A 19,393-nucleotide genomic window follows, 5' to 3' on the forward strand; every position below is an offset into this window, starting at 1 on the left:
CGTCCTCCTTCCAGCCTGTTCAGCCATAGTCTGGATCTGACACCTGGAAGAAGCAGCATCTTGTCTGTAAGAACATCAGGTACTTTCTCATCTGCTTATCTGATACACACAAAATTACAGTGATATGTTTACCCGTTTTGCTTTAATCATGTATTAAATAATGGTATACTTTCACTTTCTATTCATTCCAAACATGAAAGTGATATGTATGTAAACACCAATAATTAACTTTGATTGATTGTGTTAATTGTGTGTTTTGCTTAATGTACAGCCCTATAATTTCCTTTCTCACTTTAAACAGCTGAATCCCAGAGCACAGGTCCAGAGGGCATAATTTGTTCCTCACCGGTTCATTCTTCGTGTGTGCAGCAGACACCTGTGGCCCCCCACCATGCATCATTACCTTTCTTTTCTCCAGCTAACCTGTCCAACTATTCTCTAATCTCCTCAAAGCCCAATGGTCAAACAAAAGGCCTCTCACTTCCCCAGACGTCACCTGTGGCTCACTTTGAATCTAAAGGTGACAAGGCAGATGTAGAATTGAAGTCTCCCTATGAAGAAACACAGTTTGAGCTTGGTCATAAGAACCCTTCTGGGTACAGTAGAGTTCCTGTCTATGCAAAGTCCTCCTGTCCTCCAAGTCCACTGCTGCCTTCAGCAGACACATCTCAGCTGACTCCCGCTTCCTCCTTCAGTCACCTGGGGTCTCTGTGGCCCGTCCTGCCTCCCATCGCAGTGTTCCAAGGTAAAATGTACATATGGGCTGATCACTCCTTCCAGTTTACTGTGCTCTGCAGACATAACCCCACATTGCTAAATATCCACCAATTGACAAAAATACAAAATAGTTACCTGCTTCCATATTAAATGTTATGTATGATTATATTATGTACTTCTGCAGTCAAGGCTCATCCACAATTTATTGGCACAGACATCTTGAAAGAAATGAAAAGAAAAAACTTCTTTAGAAAATTAAATGAAAAGCTGCTACCATTTGATTCCCTGTTGAAAGGCCTGGGGTCCCAACAATAGGACTTGGGATCCCTGCCTCGTGTGCTGTCTCTCCGAGGCATTTGCCCCATGCCTGTTCTTTTTGTGGGCTCAGAGACAGACGTGCAGCCAGTGCTCATAAATCTACTCTGACCACCGCTCACTGATGGCAAAACACTGAGCCGGGAAATACAATAGAATACCTCGCCGGCTTTCCCGGGCTGCTAATTTACCATTCTGAATGCGGATAAAGGATGGGGCTAATGACATCTGACTCCTCCAGAAACTTTATGAAAGAAAGCAAACAATGTGTAAATTGTAAAGAGATTTTCTCCTAACTATCACAGACATCTATACTGTTTGATTCACTGCTACAAGGAGTGGACTGGATTTAAGCTCACTCCTCTAGACACAGCACCATTACTTTCATATTGACTATTTAAAATAATTATTTCCTCACCAAATATCTCAATTCATATGTTTTCATGTCCAATTCACAGATTTTGCTGTAGAATTATTTTCTGCTGTCTCCTCTGACTCTGAGAATGGCCTTTTATTGTGATGCAGGGCAGTGTCCTGGCCCAGTGTGGCCTTTGGCTCCAGGCGATATAACCAGGGAAATAGGCAGACAGAGGAAGTTTTGTGCTTCTCTGAGTCTGACATATCAAATGCAGCGACCTCCCACAGTCACCCCTAACCTCCCTGAAAAACTGAGTCAGTGCAGCCCTCAGCTCAGAGTGACAGCAGCCATATGCTTTGAAGTGTCAAGTCAAGTCTGTCTATTGTGCTTTTGAGTATGGCAGAGGGGCGCTCAAGTGCACATAAACACATTGGTATTTGTTGTCCTCGTACTTGACAGCATAAAATGTGGCTTCATGCATTTATTCTGGCCAGAGACAAAGCAACTGTGCTTGCCCTTTCTGCTATTGAGTCCTATGTATATATTATCTCTTTTCTGGTCCTGCAATTCTAATGTGTGAAAAGCCCTGACAAGCTCTTTTCAGGATCACTTGAAGAGATTTTGTCACTCACTAATCCCCTGTTTTCCAAACCTGGCAAAGTAAAACTTCTGTTTGGATGGCTTGAGGAAAGATAACATTACACTAATTTTGACAGTTACGAGTGCGGTCTTTAGCCATTTCTGCAGGCTGTTTATTATAGGTTAGGGTATTTACCTCACCTGACATACCTGAGGGCCCTATTATAGCGGCTAACAGAAGTGGCTTTAAAATCTTGAATACATTATATTAATTCTGCTATTGACCTGCAATTAATATCGCTAGGAGAAAACAGTGTAATTTTGTTCTTACAAATAGGCTACTACTACTTCCAAAATGTATCACAGGACAAATGGTAAAATTGTATGTTGTATCAAAAATATATCTTAAGATTTTCTGTTTAATAGAAAAAAAACAAAAAAACAACAATGCATATTTGCATTTGCATATTTGTCTTCTGATCTAATGTTGTATTTCAACTCCTTTCTTTGTAGGTCGATGTAACACTGCAGTCTCTTGTTCCTCTGAACTGAGCTGTAGTCAGTCACAGGTTTTTGATGAACTGGATGCTATTGCCCCTTTGTCAGCCTCTTGTTCATCCATGGACCAGGCCTCCAATTCTTCACACTGTGCTTCTAAAAATATAGGTAGCTAATTTAATAGTTTTACTGTACAGTTTTATTACCAAAGGTGAAGCAAAATATATATTTTTTAAATATTCATTGTTCTATTGGGTATGTCCTCTGTTTATAATTGTGTGTTGTATTTCTCTCTATGTGACTTGTACCTACTATAGACGTAAGGCTTAGTGGAGCAGTCACGGCTGGCTCATTGTTTCTGCTGATGTTGGCCAACAAAGGCTGAATAAATGTGTTGTGTGTGCGCGCCTGGGCCAGATAGTGTGTGTCCTGAGGTGTTGGAGGAAGCCACAGGGAGACATGAGCCACCCCCTCACTGCCTGCTAATCCCCAACAAGGTGTTTAACCTGCTAGATTGACCTCTGTCTGCATCTCACTCGGCTGACCTTTGCCCAGAGGTTGTAGTCGAAACAGTGCTATAGCAACCAATAGGATGAAAACAATTCAGGATTTACTCCAAGATCTGATTGCATTTTATCTCAGATTAACTTTAAACTATTTAAATTACTCTGAAGATGATGGAAAACAAGAAATGGCACAAATTTAATATTGCAAGACTAACTCTGAAGGCTGTCACCCTTCACAGTTATATAAAGATGTGTGTGGTCCTAAGGTCCCTGTCAGATCTGTGAGTGGATGCTAAGAAGGTTTCTAAGGTTTTAATCACAGATTAGTCAATAGTTCTCCATGCCTGTGTTAGCCAAGTGTCATGTAGTGCTGGGTATACTTTTAGCTAATGGCAGAGTAATACCTGGCTAACAGAAAGTGGCTCCTGCTGCATTCTTCTAAACTCACAGTTATCCCAGGGATTTCTATACAAAGACTCATTTATCCACTAAGACAACAATTCAACTTCCTCTCTACGAGATTACCTTACTCATATCAGTATATGCTTCCTCTGTATCACTTTTCACTGTGCATTTTCCTGAAACCAGTGTGATGGACTATCAGCAGAAAACTGGATGAAATCCCCTCAGAGGGGAACAGCCGCTCACACCCAGCAGTGTGGGCTCTGGATTTGCATAGGCACTGAGCCACCCCGTCACTGATCCGTTTTTAATTGGGTGTGACAAGGAAAACTTTGGAGCCTTAGGGGGTCTATGTATAGCAGTGAACTATATTAGGACCCTCATCAAAGCACCTATAGATTCACCATAAACAAAGAGCAAAGGTGGTTAGGGGAAAATAGGATAATAGAATAAATGTGAAAAAGAGCAAAAAGAGTGAGATAAAAAATTATGAATTTTTCAGATTTTCTTTGTTTTTTCAGGTGTTTTTTGTCATGTAGACATTAACATCAAATTTTTTGTTAGCTTTTTGCCCAGATGCTCTATCTCCTGGACTGGCAGCGCTCACTGTGGGCTGTGACTCTGGGCATCTGGGCTCCATGTCTCGTGTCCAGTTACTTCTACTGAACCGCCAAGAGACTGATGCTGCAAGTCCTTTCAGTTTGGATGAAGACCTGATATCTATGGACAATGACCCTGATCTGGAAATGGACAATGGTAATAATAAAATGATTAAATTAATGCTCTGTAAGCACTGGAAAGAAGCACAAGAATGTTTTTAATGCAGACTAAGAAAATTATCTAATAATACATGAGAATTTGGTTTCCTTTTTTGTGACAGCTTTGAACAAGATTCTAATATATTGCAAAAATGTTTGTTTCTATTTCTATTTTGAGGCATAGCTAAAAGAAGATCACTTAAAATGTGTTAATTAAGGCAATGGAATGGAAAACAGTGTATTTTGTAGTACAGTATACTTGCATTAGTTACAAATTGATCACTGTTAAAAAAGCTTAGGTTGTGAGTCATTTGATCATAGATGTATTCTATATCACTGATAGGAAATCTCAGAGGGAATCTCCTGCTCTGTCAAATCCTTCTGACAGTTTGAAACAGATCATTTGATAAGCAACAACCGTCGCATAGACAGGTGTGCACACGTTAGCAAGCAGCACACATGATACTTGACCAACTTACAGTGCTCTTCTGCTCACTTGTATGATCCATGACCCCTCCACTTCTCTCTACATCACTCACGGATATACCATGACATAACAACAAAGTTCCCCCAAAGGTGTGGCAGCTCAGATTGCCAAGTTTATAAGGACGTCATAATACCTTATTTTAGCAAAGATCAAACTGGCAGAGTATATCATTAACCAGGGAAAGTCCAGCACTGATAGCTAAAGTCATAGAAGTAAGCGCTAGATGCAAGACAAATAAAACATGGGAGAAGAAACCAGGAGAGTATGGAAGAAAATAATTTATTCAAACCCAATGGTAACTGAGTTTAATGACCCTTACAGGCTTATGTGTATAGTTGTTTTGAGAGCAGCATAAACATACAATGTTGAAAAATGAATATATGGATGCAATTACTAATTTACAAGAATTACCACATGTCCTGGTAATGATAAAAGGGAAAATTCTGTTTGCCAGTTTAGTGTTTTTACTTATTTCTTGCTAAAGTGTGTATTGCTACTTTCAGTGTTTCCAGAACAATGTTTGCACCTGGCACGCTTCTGTAGACAGGTGCTCTACTGGGGTTTATTGGTCCATTTCTGACACTATTTGCTTTGAGATTAGGAGGCATAATTGGACCTAATACACAACATTAGTCATATCTGAGCACACTGAGCCAAACACAAAGAGCACATGAAAATGTGTGGCATGGGCTGACATTTATGTACACAACAAGAACCATGTTGCCTGCATGGACTTTTGCGTGCACACAATTGCTTCCTCTGCCTTTTGCTTTAAGCTATGCTCTGTGTGGCTTGTCAGGTGTTTGGAGGCCCCTCACAGCTGGCAGCATCTCTGAAAAGTGCGGCTCCATGGGGAAAGCCCATCAAAACAAACTGGTAAGTGCCGCTAACTCTTGTGAAGTTGTTTTGCCTCCCCCTTGTCTGTTATAAGCAAACATTAGACCTTTAAGTGTTCAGCTATTGGACAATAACTCCAGACCTGGCACAGACAGCCTCCCTCCTGTACAAAAGACCCCATTTACAAACTTGAGCCAACATGCATTTATAACTGTTGTTCCAGTTTGTCCGAGCAAATTGTTGTTGACAATTGAGGCACAATATAACAGAGGGCACGTGGCGTGCAGCAGGTGTGTGGTTAATCAGTCATAGGCTGACTAAGGGGGGCAGGACTGTACGGTAGCACAGCTCACAGTCATAAGGGGATAAATGCCCCTCACAGTGGGATTCTTTTCGAGTATGAACCAAAACCGGGATCAGACAGGGGCTGGTGGGTGATGGGTCATAGGGTAAACAGGGCATATGCATGCTGGGCTGCAATGGAATGGATGCAGGTGCTCTAAATGATCTACGATTAATCTCCCCTTTTATGACAAATCATAGAGAAAGAGAGAGTATGTGTGCGTGTGTGTGTGTGTGTGTGTGTGTTGTAAAAATGTGAAAAGCATGAATGAGCCTCATAAGCCCCCCCCCCCCCCTGCAATTACGCCAGGCCACAATGAAGAGCTGGAGTGCTCAGAGCAGGAGTCATACACCCATTTACATAATACTCCTCAATGAAGCAACACATCAGTCCAACACGCCTAGAACTTATTGTAAAATATGTATAAGTTGTTTTTTTTAAAAGATTACCATATATTTTTGTTTATTATCTCTTTTCTAGGATTACATGGAACAGTGTTCTGGATCATCCTGTTCATGGATCATTGACCCATCATACAGCATATTTAAATCCTCTGACTCACAATGCATCTCCAGTCTAGGTATTGAACACACACATACATGCACGCACACACACACACACACACACACACACACACCCACGCACACACAACTAATACAGACACACCTAACACACACACCCACACCCACCCACCCCCACACACAACTAACACACACACACACACACACACAAAACTGACACACACACGGTTAAGTGCTTGGTACACTTTGTGCCAACTTAAAGCAACTTAAAATAATAATTAATCAGTGCAAGGGTCCCCCTTTCTCATTACACTCTGATCCTATAAAAGCCCACTTTTTCTGTTTTATTAGCAGCCATTGTCTCTCCACTGTCAGCATAGTGTTTGGCGTTCTCTTGCCTCCGGTACACCTAAGCCCACTAATCCCTGCTTGGGCCAGCTGGTTTGCCGTATCATCTTTACCTGTGTGGCCGCTTGTGTACATTCATGAGTGATGCTTTAGGTGCCGTTTACAGTACAAACCACTGGAAAACTGGCATTGAAGAGCAAAGTACTGTCACTACAGAGACTTGTAAAACCACTTCTGAGCAAATAGCATTTCCTCCCACCTTCATTTGACCACGTCTGTCACCAGTGGCTCATTCGTCCACTGTCATTCATAGTGCTATAAGGCTAATGGTCCATTCACAGCAGTATTCCTACAGGCAGCTTTAATATCATCAATCACTTGAAAAAATTATGTGTCTCAGGTCAAACCTCAGGCATTTTAAACACTTGAGTTTTTAATTCACCTAATTCCCACTTCTTGCTATAAACCATTCCCCTGAGCTTCATCCACAGGGAGTCGTGGCTCAATTTAAGATCTACAAAAGTTTGTTAGGCAATACCTCTTTGTTTTTAACACTGTTATGTAGCGCTTAGTACATCTAAACATTTCATACAAGCTTACTGTCACTGTTTTACAACTCTGTTTGAGTTGCTAAGTCTACACCCTAAAGAACATATCAGAAGATTGTCCCGCTGTTAGGGTATGCTTTGACCTTTTGGTGGCCAAAGGCATGGTCACTCTGGGGGAGGAGTAGGTGGGAGGTCATGACCGGGGCAGAGGCGGTCAAACCCGTAGTCCTCAGCTCTGAAAGACGCCCAGTGTGTGGCATGTCTTTGTGTGAAAAGGTGAGATTTAGTTCCTCCTGAGGTGTGATGGGTCTGACCTTCACAGTGACTCCTCATAATGGATGAAATGACCCCTTTATGACTCTGTAAAACTTCAGCCCCAAGATGAGCTGTGACCACAGCAGCTTTAGCAATGATTGAGATATCCATTCCTATATCATAATTTAGTAGTTTTATAAAAATTTCTTTTTTAGTTTGTAAGACAACTAAAGGGTAAAAATGGTGGTAGTAGTAATAATGTTCGTATTTTGTAAGGGTCAAAACAGAAAAGAGATGGTTTACTTGGGCATTTTCAAGATATTTCCAAATAAATATACAAAATTACTATGTACATATTAAAAAAGTATATTCCAACAAACAATTGTAAGACTGCACTGATAGTGTTTCCACAAAGACTCATGAAGAAAACCCTTGTCTTGCTTTCCTCATCAAGAATTCATTGGCAGAATATCCCCCTCTGCTCCACTATAATTTGTTATATAGTATTTAGCATTCAGCTGTTACTGAAGTTTTTGGTATATAAATGGATGTAATTCTGATGGGCTACAAAGGGTGCTAATCTGAACTGACCCTTGTCAGTTGTTTAGCCGGACAGAGGAAGCTACAGCACAGATTATACCAGAGAAACACAGGGATGTTGCTAGCAGAGATTAACCATGTAGTGCGCAAGGATCGTTTGCCCCCAGAGGACCACACACTGTCAGAGTAGCCATGCCACTATTGTCTCTAAGCCATTTGCAGTGCAGCACCAGCCATTGTCTCCCAAATCCATCACATCTCCACAGTTTATCCAAGTTGCCCCTAAAAAAACTAAACTCAAGCTCTTTGATTGGCACTTGTCAAGGCTGGGATGACGTGTCAAGAGAGCCTTCGATAAAGGGACTCTGAATGGGAAATCCCTTGCCCATGAATAATGATTTGGTGAGGATTTTCCCTTTTATGCACACTGCTTGATTCCTCTATTCTTTGGGGAGATAGAGAAGTAAAGGCTCTGGGTGGCATCTGTGAATAGGCCTGGTGCTCTTATTGTGTTGCCGATGCTCATCCCTTTCTCAAATACACAAAAAAACATGATAAGTCCAACCTTCTTGTTTCAGCCTGGTGCCCTGTATGCTGAAGGCCATTCTGTGTTTGGACTAATTCTGCTTCTCTTCTCTTTGTAAATTGATGTAGAGATTTTACTTGGCCTCTCACAGCTAAATCCAGCTATCAGTTGTATTCAGACACTGAGGTTGCCCTGGAAACCAACTTTCCAGCATGAAGTGACCAGCAATCATTGAACATTTCATTTATCTTCATTCAGCCATCCAATTTCAGTAATGTATTTTAATGAAAAAATATGTAAGTCAACACATGGGTGAATAGGAGCAAGAATAAGACCACGTCTTCGTTAACAAATTGAAAAATAACCAATCATTGACATGGTCAGCCATCATTCATAACACAAGGCCAAAAACAATTACCCATATCCTTTTATACAAAACTTACAACATAATATTTTTTTCATTAATGTTCCTCAATCCCTCTGTATCTCTCAAATACTTTGTTCAACTTTTTTTTTTTTCAACTGAACAGTCGAGCTACAGGATTTTATGTCCTTGTGTAGACCATTTCACAACCTAAGACCAGCCACTGAAGAACCTCTAACTGAGGTGCGGTGAAACGGTACATGAAAATTGCCCTTTTATCTACAGTCATCAGTAATTAATGTAAAGAGATTACAGATGTTTTCTGGTACCAATCTTTTAGCAACCTTCCAAATGGTTATGCATATTTTATAAGTTAATAAAGAGTTTATTTGTGTGTTCTCTTTTGCCTTCATGATTGATCATTTGAATTGCTTTCAAACAAGAAGTCTGGTCGGGGGATGCAGACAATGGCTACTCCCCCCCTTTTTGGCAACATTTACTTTCTGCTGTGGATCTTTAATTTGCATATATATTTAGCAGTGGTTCATGTCCTTCCCAAAATAGAGATCTTAAATCCCAGCTTGATACTATGATGTCTTGTTGATTGATTAACAAATTATACATATGGCGGAACTTGGAAAATACTGTATAATAACTATATGATAAATTTAATAGATATAATAAAAATTATGATACTATGAATCTGTTTCACAAACTAAATAATCAGCACATTTTCAATGAATATCTAATTATCTGATCGTTATTTTTGACCACACCATTCTTATACTTTGGTTGGAATATATAAAAGATCACTTGATACTTGTGCTGTGATATGTGTTGCATATCAAAAAACAAACACATGATTAATATGCTGGTGAAAAGAAAGATAGATTATCAAGATAAATTATTTTATTTTGTTGACATTCAGACTGGACTCTCCATGGCCCAGTGTGTTTGAGTGCAGTGTGGTGGAAGACAGCCTGTCAAATGAGACATTGCTCCATCAATCTATGCTGCTGACCATTTTACACGCACATAACAAAATAAATGAACACTTGTCAACACATTTAGAATTGCATTGTCGCTGCCCAATAGTTTCTCCCCATAGTACTTCCACAATCTTGTACAATCTTCTTTGCACTATGTGCACTATGTAACTTTTCTGGTGTTGTGTCAGTTATCTCCTTGTCTTCATGGAGATATTAGTGCTTTGCCTGGAATGCTGCACAGCATGGCATTTAAATTATCCGTCGTCCATCGATTCAACTACTTGTTGGGTTTTTTTGTAATGTTTTAAAATACCTTGAAAAACATGCATTCTTAATCTCCAGATCTGATCTGGAACTTGGTCTGGTGGCATTACCTGGTTGTATCTATGGAGATAAATACATTTCATGAAATGCTGCAGAATTAAAGTATTGCTGCTATAATAAAAGGATGTCGAAAAGCTAATGAAAGGTAAAGCAGACAATCCTTTGCTTCCTTGGGCTGAGTTGTCACTCACATGTGGTACTCTGCACTTTGTTTTAAAAAATAATAAGATACCAAATTGCTTGGCCTGTGACAAAATGTTTAGACTTTAGGGAGGGAAACAAATAAACTGCACTGAAATGAAACTGTAGCATTTAGCAGAACAATGAAAGAGAATTAGACCTGATTGTGCTGAAATCTATGAATACAATTGTTGAAATGTTTGTTTTACAAGATGGGGGAGGTATTTCAGAACACAAGACTAAAACTACTCTGGTTTGAATCCTCTGTTTCAGGATCTTTGGAGGATGAGGTGGCCCCATTTAAGGAGACATCCAATTATTTAGGGTTTGCTGAAGAGGATGAAGAGACATGCTCAATAATAGAAAGAAGAAAAGACCAAGACAGAAAGAGGGAGGAGAGAAAAACAAAGGTCCTCAAAATGCTTTCCAAACTACAGGATGACACAGTTCAGCAGTCAAAAAGCAGCAGAGGTCACTCAAACTTTGAAGACTGTAAGTATAGTGAGATTCTGACATTAAAGCATATTTTACATGACAATGGCTTTGCAATGATGAATGAATACACTAGTAAACAAATAAAATATGTTGAATGCTCACTCCACACTTTGCTGCAGTTATATTCACAGTATGAGAAATCAATTTGAAGAAATTATCACCCCACTTACAACACATTTTTAAAAATGATGTTTTCTGAAGCAGGCCACACTTTCCCCAGTCTATCTCAAGTACCTGATTCTTTTCGTTCCAAGCATTCAGAGACTGTAATGGGCAGATGGCTCCAACAATCACCATCTTCACCTAAGGTCAATGTTAAGGAGCTGACCTTTCCCAGAGGTTTTCAGGGTCAAAGTTCACCTGTGCGAGAGCCACTTTGTATTGGTGTGATTCTTGGACAGCCAGTACCTTATAGTGTCATTCAGGTTGTGTCTACTTTTGAGATTGATTCAAATAACCTCATAAACTAAATGTGTAGTTATTTCAGTGTTGACAAAATGTGCTGTGGAACATTCACCATTACTCATTGTTTAGTTAAATTTTTTTTCCGGGGGTCATCCTGTTTGAATATGCCCTCTTGTTAGTCCTCATTAGGTAGTGAAAGGACAAACTTGTCGCAATTGGTTTTGTCCAACACTGGCCAAAGGACTCTCAAAATAGAGAAGCCTCTTCCCATAAACAGCTTTCTATCACTTCCTGTACAGCAATTCAACTCAGTGACCCTGTGAGGTTGTCATCTGTCAGCAGCTACTGCCCATGTCTTCAGTCAATAGTACTTTATGAGTAGAAAACGTGTATGTAGAGAAAGGATGAGAGGTGTCAGACAAAGGTCTAGAGCCCTTGAATAAGACTATCAAATTATACTGCTCATTTATTTCAACTTTTTGTGTAGGCCATTGATTCTTTAGTAATTTAGTAAGTCTTTTAAATTTGTGGCACCCTACAACAGTTTATGTGTACAATTATGACATATAATGCTAATACCATTTCTTAGGGGCATTTATTGTTCTACATTTTACCTTTTGCAAAACGTGCTTGGGGGTGCATGTTCAACAGCAGCAAGAGTGGGTTGAGCCGTGGTAGGAAAACAAACAAAGACACACGCAGCGACCTCCCTCCTGCCTCTGGGTGCACGCCACAAACCACAACACACGCTCACTGAGCGTGCCATAAACACACCCAAACAAGCTCTAAACTCCAAATCATCTGCTGTGTACTGCACCAGATCTCCAGAGATAACCTCACAAAGCAAAATCATCTGCTATTATTGCCCTCCAGTCCTTGACATGGTGCCATTAATAAGGCCATTGTGGAGGCAGTGCTCTGTGTGTACATTGTATAATAGACTCTTTGACAGATTTACTTTGCTCACTCTCTTGTACTCGCTCTTTTTCCTCCCCTGAATACAGTGGGCACACTGCCGTGCATCAATAGGTGAGCTGTTTGTTTGCCCAGTCATTGTGTACTGATTGTAAACACATAGAATGATTTTACACCAAAGGCTGAGCAAACAGGGCACTGTATTGTAGACGCTATGCGCATCCTCAAACAACTCACTGCAGCTTTTCATATATAACTATAGAACACTATGAAGGTACTACTACAAAAAAGCAACCCTTATTTTAAAGAAAAATATATTAAATTGATTAAATTAAATATTAAATAGATTCTAATCCAGTTCAGATTTAATTTGTGTTATATTAATTTTTACCTGTTACATTGAATACTTCAAGATGAAAACTGTTTCTCATTCTAGCGTCATGTGTTGATCAACTTTTGGTTTCTATTTTGTCACTTATTTAAATCTGGTGCAGTCTATGGACATTCATATATGGTTTCTAGTTTCAAAGGCTTATACATCATGCTCCAAGTTACAGATTACCCCTGTGTGGGGGAGGAATAGCTGTTTGCTCTAAATCCTGTCACATATTTTGGATCTGTATATATGGGCCATGTTGCAAAGCCATTCTTGTAGTCTTAAAAAGGGGTCACCTACTCTGTGCTGTTCAGTATGACCTTTGTTTAAGGATTTATGGGACACTAGCCAGTTTTGGGATGAGCAGAAACAAAAAGTCTTTAATTGAGCGGCAAAACTTTAACAATAGATCTCTGTGTGGGCAGGTCCTTGCAACATTCCAGTTTTACTAATCACTTACGTTTTTGTGTTTATTTGTTGTCAGTTTGTAACACTTCCATATAATATTAGTGTTCAACTTTTACATAGTTTTATATCTTTATTCAGTCTCGTTCACTCATTTTATTGTTTCAGTATGTTGTCATACTTGTGAAGGTCAACTTTTGACATGAAGACTCACTGTCTGTGCTGGGGGTATAAATCTTACACAGGCGAATAACAATATTTGTCAGAGGAGCACTGGGTGTGTTTTTCATCTGTCAGCTGCAGACATGGAAAATGGCATCCAAGTGTGTGTTAAATGAGTTGTGACCTGGCTGTTTGCAGCCTGCCACCAGTGCCCAAGCCTTGACTCTGCAAAAGAAAAGGAACAAAACTGAAAAACAAACGCTAGTGAAAGAGTGAACCTCCCTGCTCATCATCATCATCATGCTCCTATTCTTCCTCTCTCAATTGCAACTGAATCGCCTTGGTCTCATTACAGATTATGGCCTGAGCGGAATGACTCTCGCCTTTCTCCACACAGGCCCGGTCTTGATTAACATTTTCTGCTAGGATTCACACTAAAGGCCCAACCTGTGCGCTTTAAAGGCGTGGTGAAAAAAGCCATCAAGCGCTGGAGTGGAATCAGATAAGACTATCAGGCAGGAGGCTTTACTGCCTGCTTTGTCCCTCAGCTCTGCCCGCCTTTGCTTCCTCCCTCAATCTTGCACTCCACTGCACCTATTGTCCAGTGGACGTGGTGCACCCTACAGCCACAGACCCATGGCCTCCCCTACCACTGTGTCTGAAAATACCAGAATCCAATTTTGATCTGTTTTTCATCAACAATTTATTGAATATTTATGCTAGTGAATTATCTAAATTACATTTTAAAGAGTAGCACTGGAATATCTGAATGCATACACTCCATACACTCTGTCCTCAGAAACATATGACTTGGCTAAATTGAATCTCTTTGGTGCATTTGACGACATATAGACTGCATATCTTGTTATATTTTTAAATAGTTATTGGACATGCAGTCAGCTGCTCTGCTGCAGGTGGCTATCCCTGATCCTCAGCTTTCTGTCTTGTGCTTTCATTCACCCTACGCTGCCTCACGTTTCACTTTAGCAGATTGCTGTGTGCTGATTCATGTTGGATAAATGTAAATGTTCAAAGAATAGGCCTAAATCCCTATCCAAGCAGAGAATGGTAACTCTTGATGCTATAGCTTGTGTAGAAATTTGCAAACAGATGTGCAAAGCCATCTCACATGTTTTTGATCAATCAAGCTTTAACAAGTAAAGTTGACTAGATTTGAATGTAATATTTTGCATGTGAAAGGATGAGGCCACAGAATGGCTGGTTTTGATTAGGCATAAGCTGATAAATGGCAGATCCGAACAGCCCCCTGCTATTGCAGAGAAACCCCAGAGGTCCAGAGCTACGGGTGCAGCCTGATATAAACTCGGTTGCTCTTCTTTCTTCTCCATGCCAAATGAATGCTCCTATTATTCAGTAGACTCATTCTCATTTTCTAGATTGAAGTGGCAGCAGCTTAAAAGCCCCCATTGCTTCCCAACCCCCCTTTCCTAGTCCAGCCTTTCCAAATTTGCTTAATGAAATATTCATGGAAGTGCTTAACTTTGTGTTTAGTGTTTAGGCATTAAATATTTCACCAAATTAATTTATATATATATATATATATATATATATATATATATATATATATATATATATATATATATATATATATATATATATATATATATACATATACGTTATACATTATTCACATATTCGCATATAAGTTATTCACTGTTTTATTTTTCTGTACAGTTGATTTTTTGGCAAAATATTGCATTTTTAATCAGGAGAAGCTGGCTGAGTACAAAAGAGCTTTTGAAGAAGTGAGCATTTTTTTATTCTTTTGTGTATTTCACATTGTATATTTGCCTTGTGATTTTTGTCTGCTTCTCACTTAATATTATGTTCCATACATGTTTTAGGAGGACAGTGATGGGGATGGATATATTTCTTGTCTTCAAGTTCTGTGTGCATTGAAAAGCATTATCCCCCCTGAGCTGCTGTCTGAGGAGGAAGAGATCTATGTCTGCAGGGTTAGTTCTTTATGCACATTGTTTTGAAAATGTTAAAATGTCACATGAATATGAAATGTTGCCTGTGTTTCAGATTCTGGAGATGGTGGACTTCAGGGTCACTGATGGGCTTGTGGACCTCAGGCTGTTTGCAGTTATAGCCAGTCTGGCCCAAAAGATCGCTACTATGGAGTGAGTGACCAACAGAACATTTAACTGTTAATGAATTTACCTTCCTGCTCATTACTCATGCAGAGTGTTGCTCTGGTTGTCTGTAGCCTTTATCACAGTGTCAGTGTATGGGCGCCCATAATCTACGGATTCCCACACACAATGTGGTTTCATGCCTGAGGGTTTATGGTTCTGCACACAGGAGTTGGTGCAGCCACCCTTCTCTGGAGGTCTGTGTGGGTCAAGGCCCACTCTCATCGCCCTGGCCCCAAAGTGAGAGCTCCCTCTCAACCAGCAGCCAGTGCAGAGCTGGGTCATGGGTCCTTAGATTTACGGCCACTCTTTTGTGTTATGCTTTAGACTGACTGGGGCTGAACAGTCATGGTGTCTGTTCTGTATAGAGCCAATTATAGTAATGATAATGAATGTTCATATTAAAGTTCTTTCACAAAAGTTAGTTTTATAATTCAGATGAAGTCTAGAAAAAGTACCATTCATCATGCGTCCTTTTTCTCAAGACAATAGCATCCTTCCATCACATCTTAAACTCAACTGATCCTATTACCTGTTTCAGTAAATCCTGTTGTCTCTAATCCAAGATTAAAAATGAGCTGTAACAGTAGTTACACAATCAGTCTTTCTGATCATGTAATACTCTAAAATGCTAGATTCATTTTATATTCTTTGTATTTTAAGCTCACAATGGTAGCCTATACCCTCTGACTATAACACTTGTCTTTTATATTGCTACTATATCTTTTTTAATCCTTGATTTGGCCCATCCATACCTCCCAGCAGGTCCAATTTACAGCACTCCTCCAGTGGGCATCTCACTTGTTGGTCTCACACCACAGACTAATCAATAAATGTGCATTGTGTAGTCTGTTTCTGGCTCCCATTTTTAAGACCGCCAAAATTTCTGGCATTGCGTAAGCAAGAAGTTGGCTGTTTTAGCCTCAGCATGGTGCCACAGGACTTTTGACAAAAGAAAATGGGTTAGGCTGCTATTATCCTCCTCAGTGTCCATCACCAGACTCTACCCTTTGTTTATGCTAACTATTATCATGCCACTGTTCTTAGCACACCAGCATTTGGACTGCAAACCAAGTGCGATTAATGATCATTAGCTGCTCTGTCTTTTTTCATCTCCATCAAGCCCCTGCCCACATTATAGTTGGCAGACAAGGGCCAATCTCAGCGCAGGGCCACTCAGGCGTAGACTGCATTCAATGGCCTAGCGCTTGTCCATTCTTTGCAGTTACAGGTCATTCAGCCCACTGTGAGGAGGGGCTCATTAACACTGGGTGCTCGTTATAGAAGGGATGGCGGAGCTGAGCCTATGCCACACGCTGGACGAGAGAGCTGTGTTCTGGTCTAATTATCTAAGTGGACCTAGTTTCACTGGTTTGTGGGTGGACATCCCAGTAACCCTAGAGTGTGCCCTGGTTGTTTTTTCCCCACCCTCCTCCCCTAACGAATGCCTCTCACCCTGCTTCCTCATCCCCACTCCCCAAAATCCACGCAGTTTTATCCGTTACTATGGCGGGATATGTCTGTGTACCCGTGCATTGTTTTGCCACTGTGAGCAACCACAATAGACTCAGAACACTTTACCATCATACTGCTGGATTGGGTAAACCCGCCAAAAACACACGATGTTCTCATTAGTCTCTTTCATTAGAATGACACAGCATGTTTTAATTTGTTCAAGGGGAATAAAAGTCTTTGGTTTTTTTTGTTTTTACATTGTTATTTTTGTTTCTTCTTCAGTGACTTTATGCGCTCCTTAATCAGCAGTATAGACTTTCGCTCTTTGGAAGTGAAGCTTTTCAAGGCAAAGGTAATATCCTAAATTCATTTTGTATTCATTAAAAATACCTTTTATGTTATACATAAAACTATATTATTTTTTGTATCTGTGTGGAATATTACAGAAAACAAATCCTGGTGCTAACTTTGAAGTGCAATTCCAAAGCATGCTTTGTACATCAGCTTTTTATGTCAACCACTCAACCCTTGTGCATTGAAATGAGGGAAGCGAGCCAGTTAGAAAAAGAGAGGGTGCTTTTCCCTTTTCATAGATTAGCATGGCCCTAATCTCATTAAAGTGCCCAGCAGTGAACATGCTGTCCAGTCCGCCCAGCCCTGTAATCAACCTCAGACATGCAGCTCCTCTCAGATAGAGTTGCTCTGTCCCCCACCTGGATGTATACTGGTGTTTGTCCCTCCTCCACATCACAGCATACGCTTGGAGGCAGAGCAACATGAAAGCCATTGGCCGCGGGTGTGCGAAGTGAACCCCTGGCCAGGTAGGCAGCCTGTGTAATTATAGAGCTGTTAGGGATAGGGCTGTTAACAGCAGAGTGGTGGGGAGAATGGGCTGATTGCTTGAGGGATTATTCCCTCCCCCACAATTATTACCTCGACTGACTGCATTAACTGTGCAAACAGGTGCAGTCAAACAAGGCCCATGTAATCTGAGGCCAGCCTGACTCAGTGGCTCACACAGCATAGTCACTATGACAGTTGTGTACACCCATATCTGCAAAAACATCCTAATCCACTTTGAATGTTGTGTGTTATCATGCAGAAGCTGTTCCTATTCCTTCTAGAGGAGCAGACTGGTGACGGGACATCCCAACAGAAGTATATCAGCCCAGAACAACTGATTCTGGAGTTAAAGGCTGGAGGCATCTGTTTAGAGCATGAGGCAAACATCAGAATGGAGATCCAGCACATTCCCCCCTTAGATCTGTTGGACTTTCTGGCCTATCTGCCTCTGTTCATGCTGATTCACAGGTCTGTCATTGCCAACCCATTAGAAGACTTCTGCAACTTATGACACTTCTCCACTACTGCTTTTAACTACTTTTGTGCTGCAGCTCACAATGCAACTGCATCTCTAACAAATTTGTTGTTTAACAATGTCTCTGAGGTAACTAAATACAACAACTAAAACACTGTTGGGCTTTCAGAGGTGCTGACTGCACTAGATCTTAAGAGCTGTCTATGGTCCTGAAATTACTTTATGAATGTAACATGGAGGTGTTTGTATAAAATGCCCTCAACATTTGGCATCGTAGAGGATGATAGATGATTCACCAACTGCCATTATATATTGAGAAAAGTAGTTATCTTACATGCATTAAATGTTGTCTATTCAAGATAAATTATATTAAATAAGATTCACCACTAATCCATTTCAACTTTTTGTTTGGGTTCTTTTGTGTCAGTTGGACATGACCCTGGGGAGCCATAATGGGCTCTGGCAGGCAGCAACTATGATTGTTTGGCCAGGGACTTGACATAAACAATTGAAATTATAGACATGAAAAACACAAAAAACAACACTGGGTAGTATGCAATATGCGGTATAATGCTAAATTTACTTGTGGGCTTGTGCTGTGCTTGTGATTTATAAATTTGCTTGAAATGTACAAGTTTTTTGTGAAATATTTGTCTTTCCAGTATCCTAAGAAAAAAACTACTAGTACAACAAGTAGGTTATGCTATTTTACATTTAGTGGCCCACTTTGTAATTTACCAACCAGATTTTGGGCATTTAAGGACTGAAAGGTAGGACCACAATGTGTACAGTGTTAAACTAATAATATAGAGGCATTTTGTCATAACAAATGTTGTTATAGTCTTAATTAACTTATTAGATAAAAAAAAAAAAAAAAAAAAAAATCAACATAACCATAACTTATCCATTATTATTAACAAGCAAATATGTACGTTGAAAAACATCGCGATGCATCTTGTGTTGTGTGGTGAGGGTGGTGCGTGCCTCCGTCAGGCACACGCCATCTGCCAGTCCTCCTCTGTCTGCGCCCACAGCCCCATTCACTCATTAGAGCAGACACGCGCCTGACTGTGGCCGCTCTCAGACCTGTCACACTTAATTTGTGGAGTCCCAAACTCCATATTTTATAACGCGCCACATTATAAAAGTGTACCTTATTGTAGAGATTACATTTTCCTGTAGGTTTATAAGAAAATAATGCCTTTGAACAAGATGTTTTAGTAGCATCCCACATTAACCTACTCCGGTTTAGGCCTAATTTTATACCATACTCAATGGCTAAGCATTAGCCTATTAGATTAGCAATCT

The 19,393-nt window shown here is 40.2% G+C and overlaps 1 protein-coding gene across 2 annotated transcripts; it reads left to right on the forward strand.

Annotated features, from left to right (window-relative positions):
• Nucleotides 1-10,731: 10,731 nt before the first annotated feature.
• Nucleotides 10,732-18,337, forward strand: LOC117392313 (uncharacterized). 2 transcript variants are annotated; one of them, XM_033990372.2, is made up of 6 exons: nucleotides 10,732-10,887; nucleotides 14,849-14,919; nucleotides 15,019-15,129; nucleotides 15,203-15,300; nucleotides 17,050-17,119; nucleotides 17,870-18,337. In XM_033990372.2, the coding sequence occupies exons 1-6, from the start codon at nucleotides 10,815-10,817 to the stop codon at nucleotides 18,119-18,121; spliced, it is 675 nt and encodes a 224-aa protein (XP_033846263.2). In that variant the 5' UTR covers nucleotides 10,732-10,814; the 3' UTR covers nucleotides 18,122-18,337. The 2 variants fall into 2 exon arrangements, with proteins under 2 accessions (XP_033846263.2, XP_055087653.1); XM_055231678.1 differs by lacking the exon at nucleotides 14,849-14,919 and having other exon boundaries at nucleotides 10,753-10,887.
• Nucleotides 18,338-19,393: the final 1,056 nt, after the last annotated feature.

Source organism: Periophthalmus magnuspinnatus, chromosome 23, assembly GCF_009829125.3.
Source record: "Periophthalmus magnuspinnatus isolate fPerMag1 chromosome 23, fPerMag1.2.pri, whole genome shotgun sequence".
Classification (NCBI taxonomy): domain Eukaryota; kingdom Metazoa; phylum Chordata; class Actinopteri; order Gobiiformes; family Gobiidae; genus Periophthalmus; species Periophthalmus magnuspinnatus.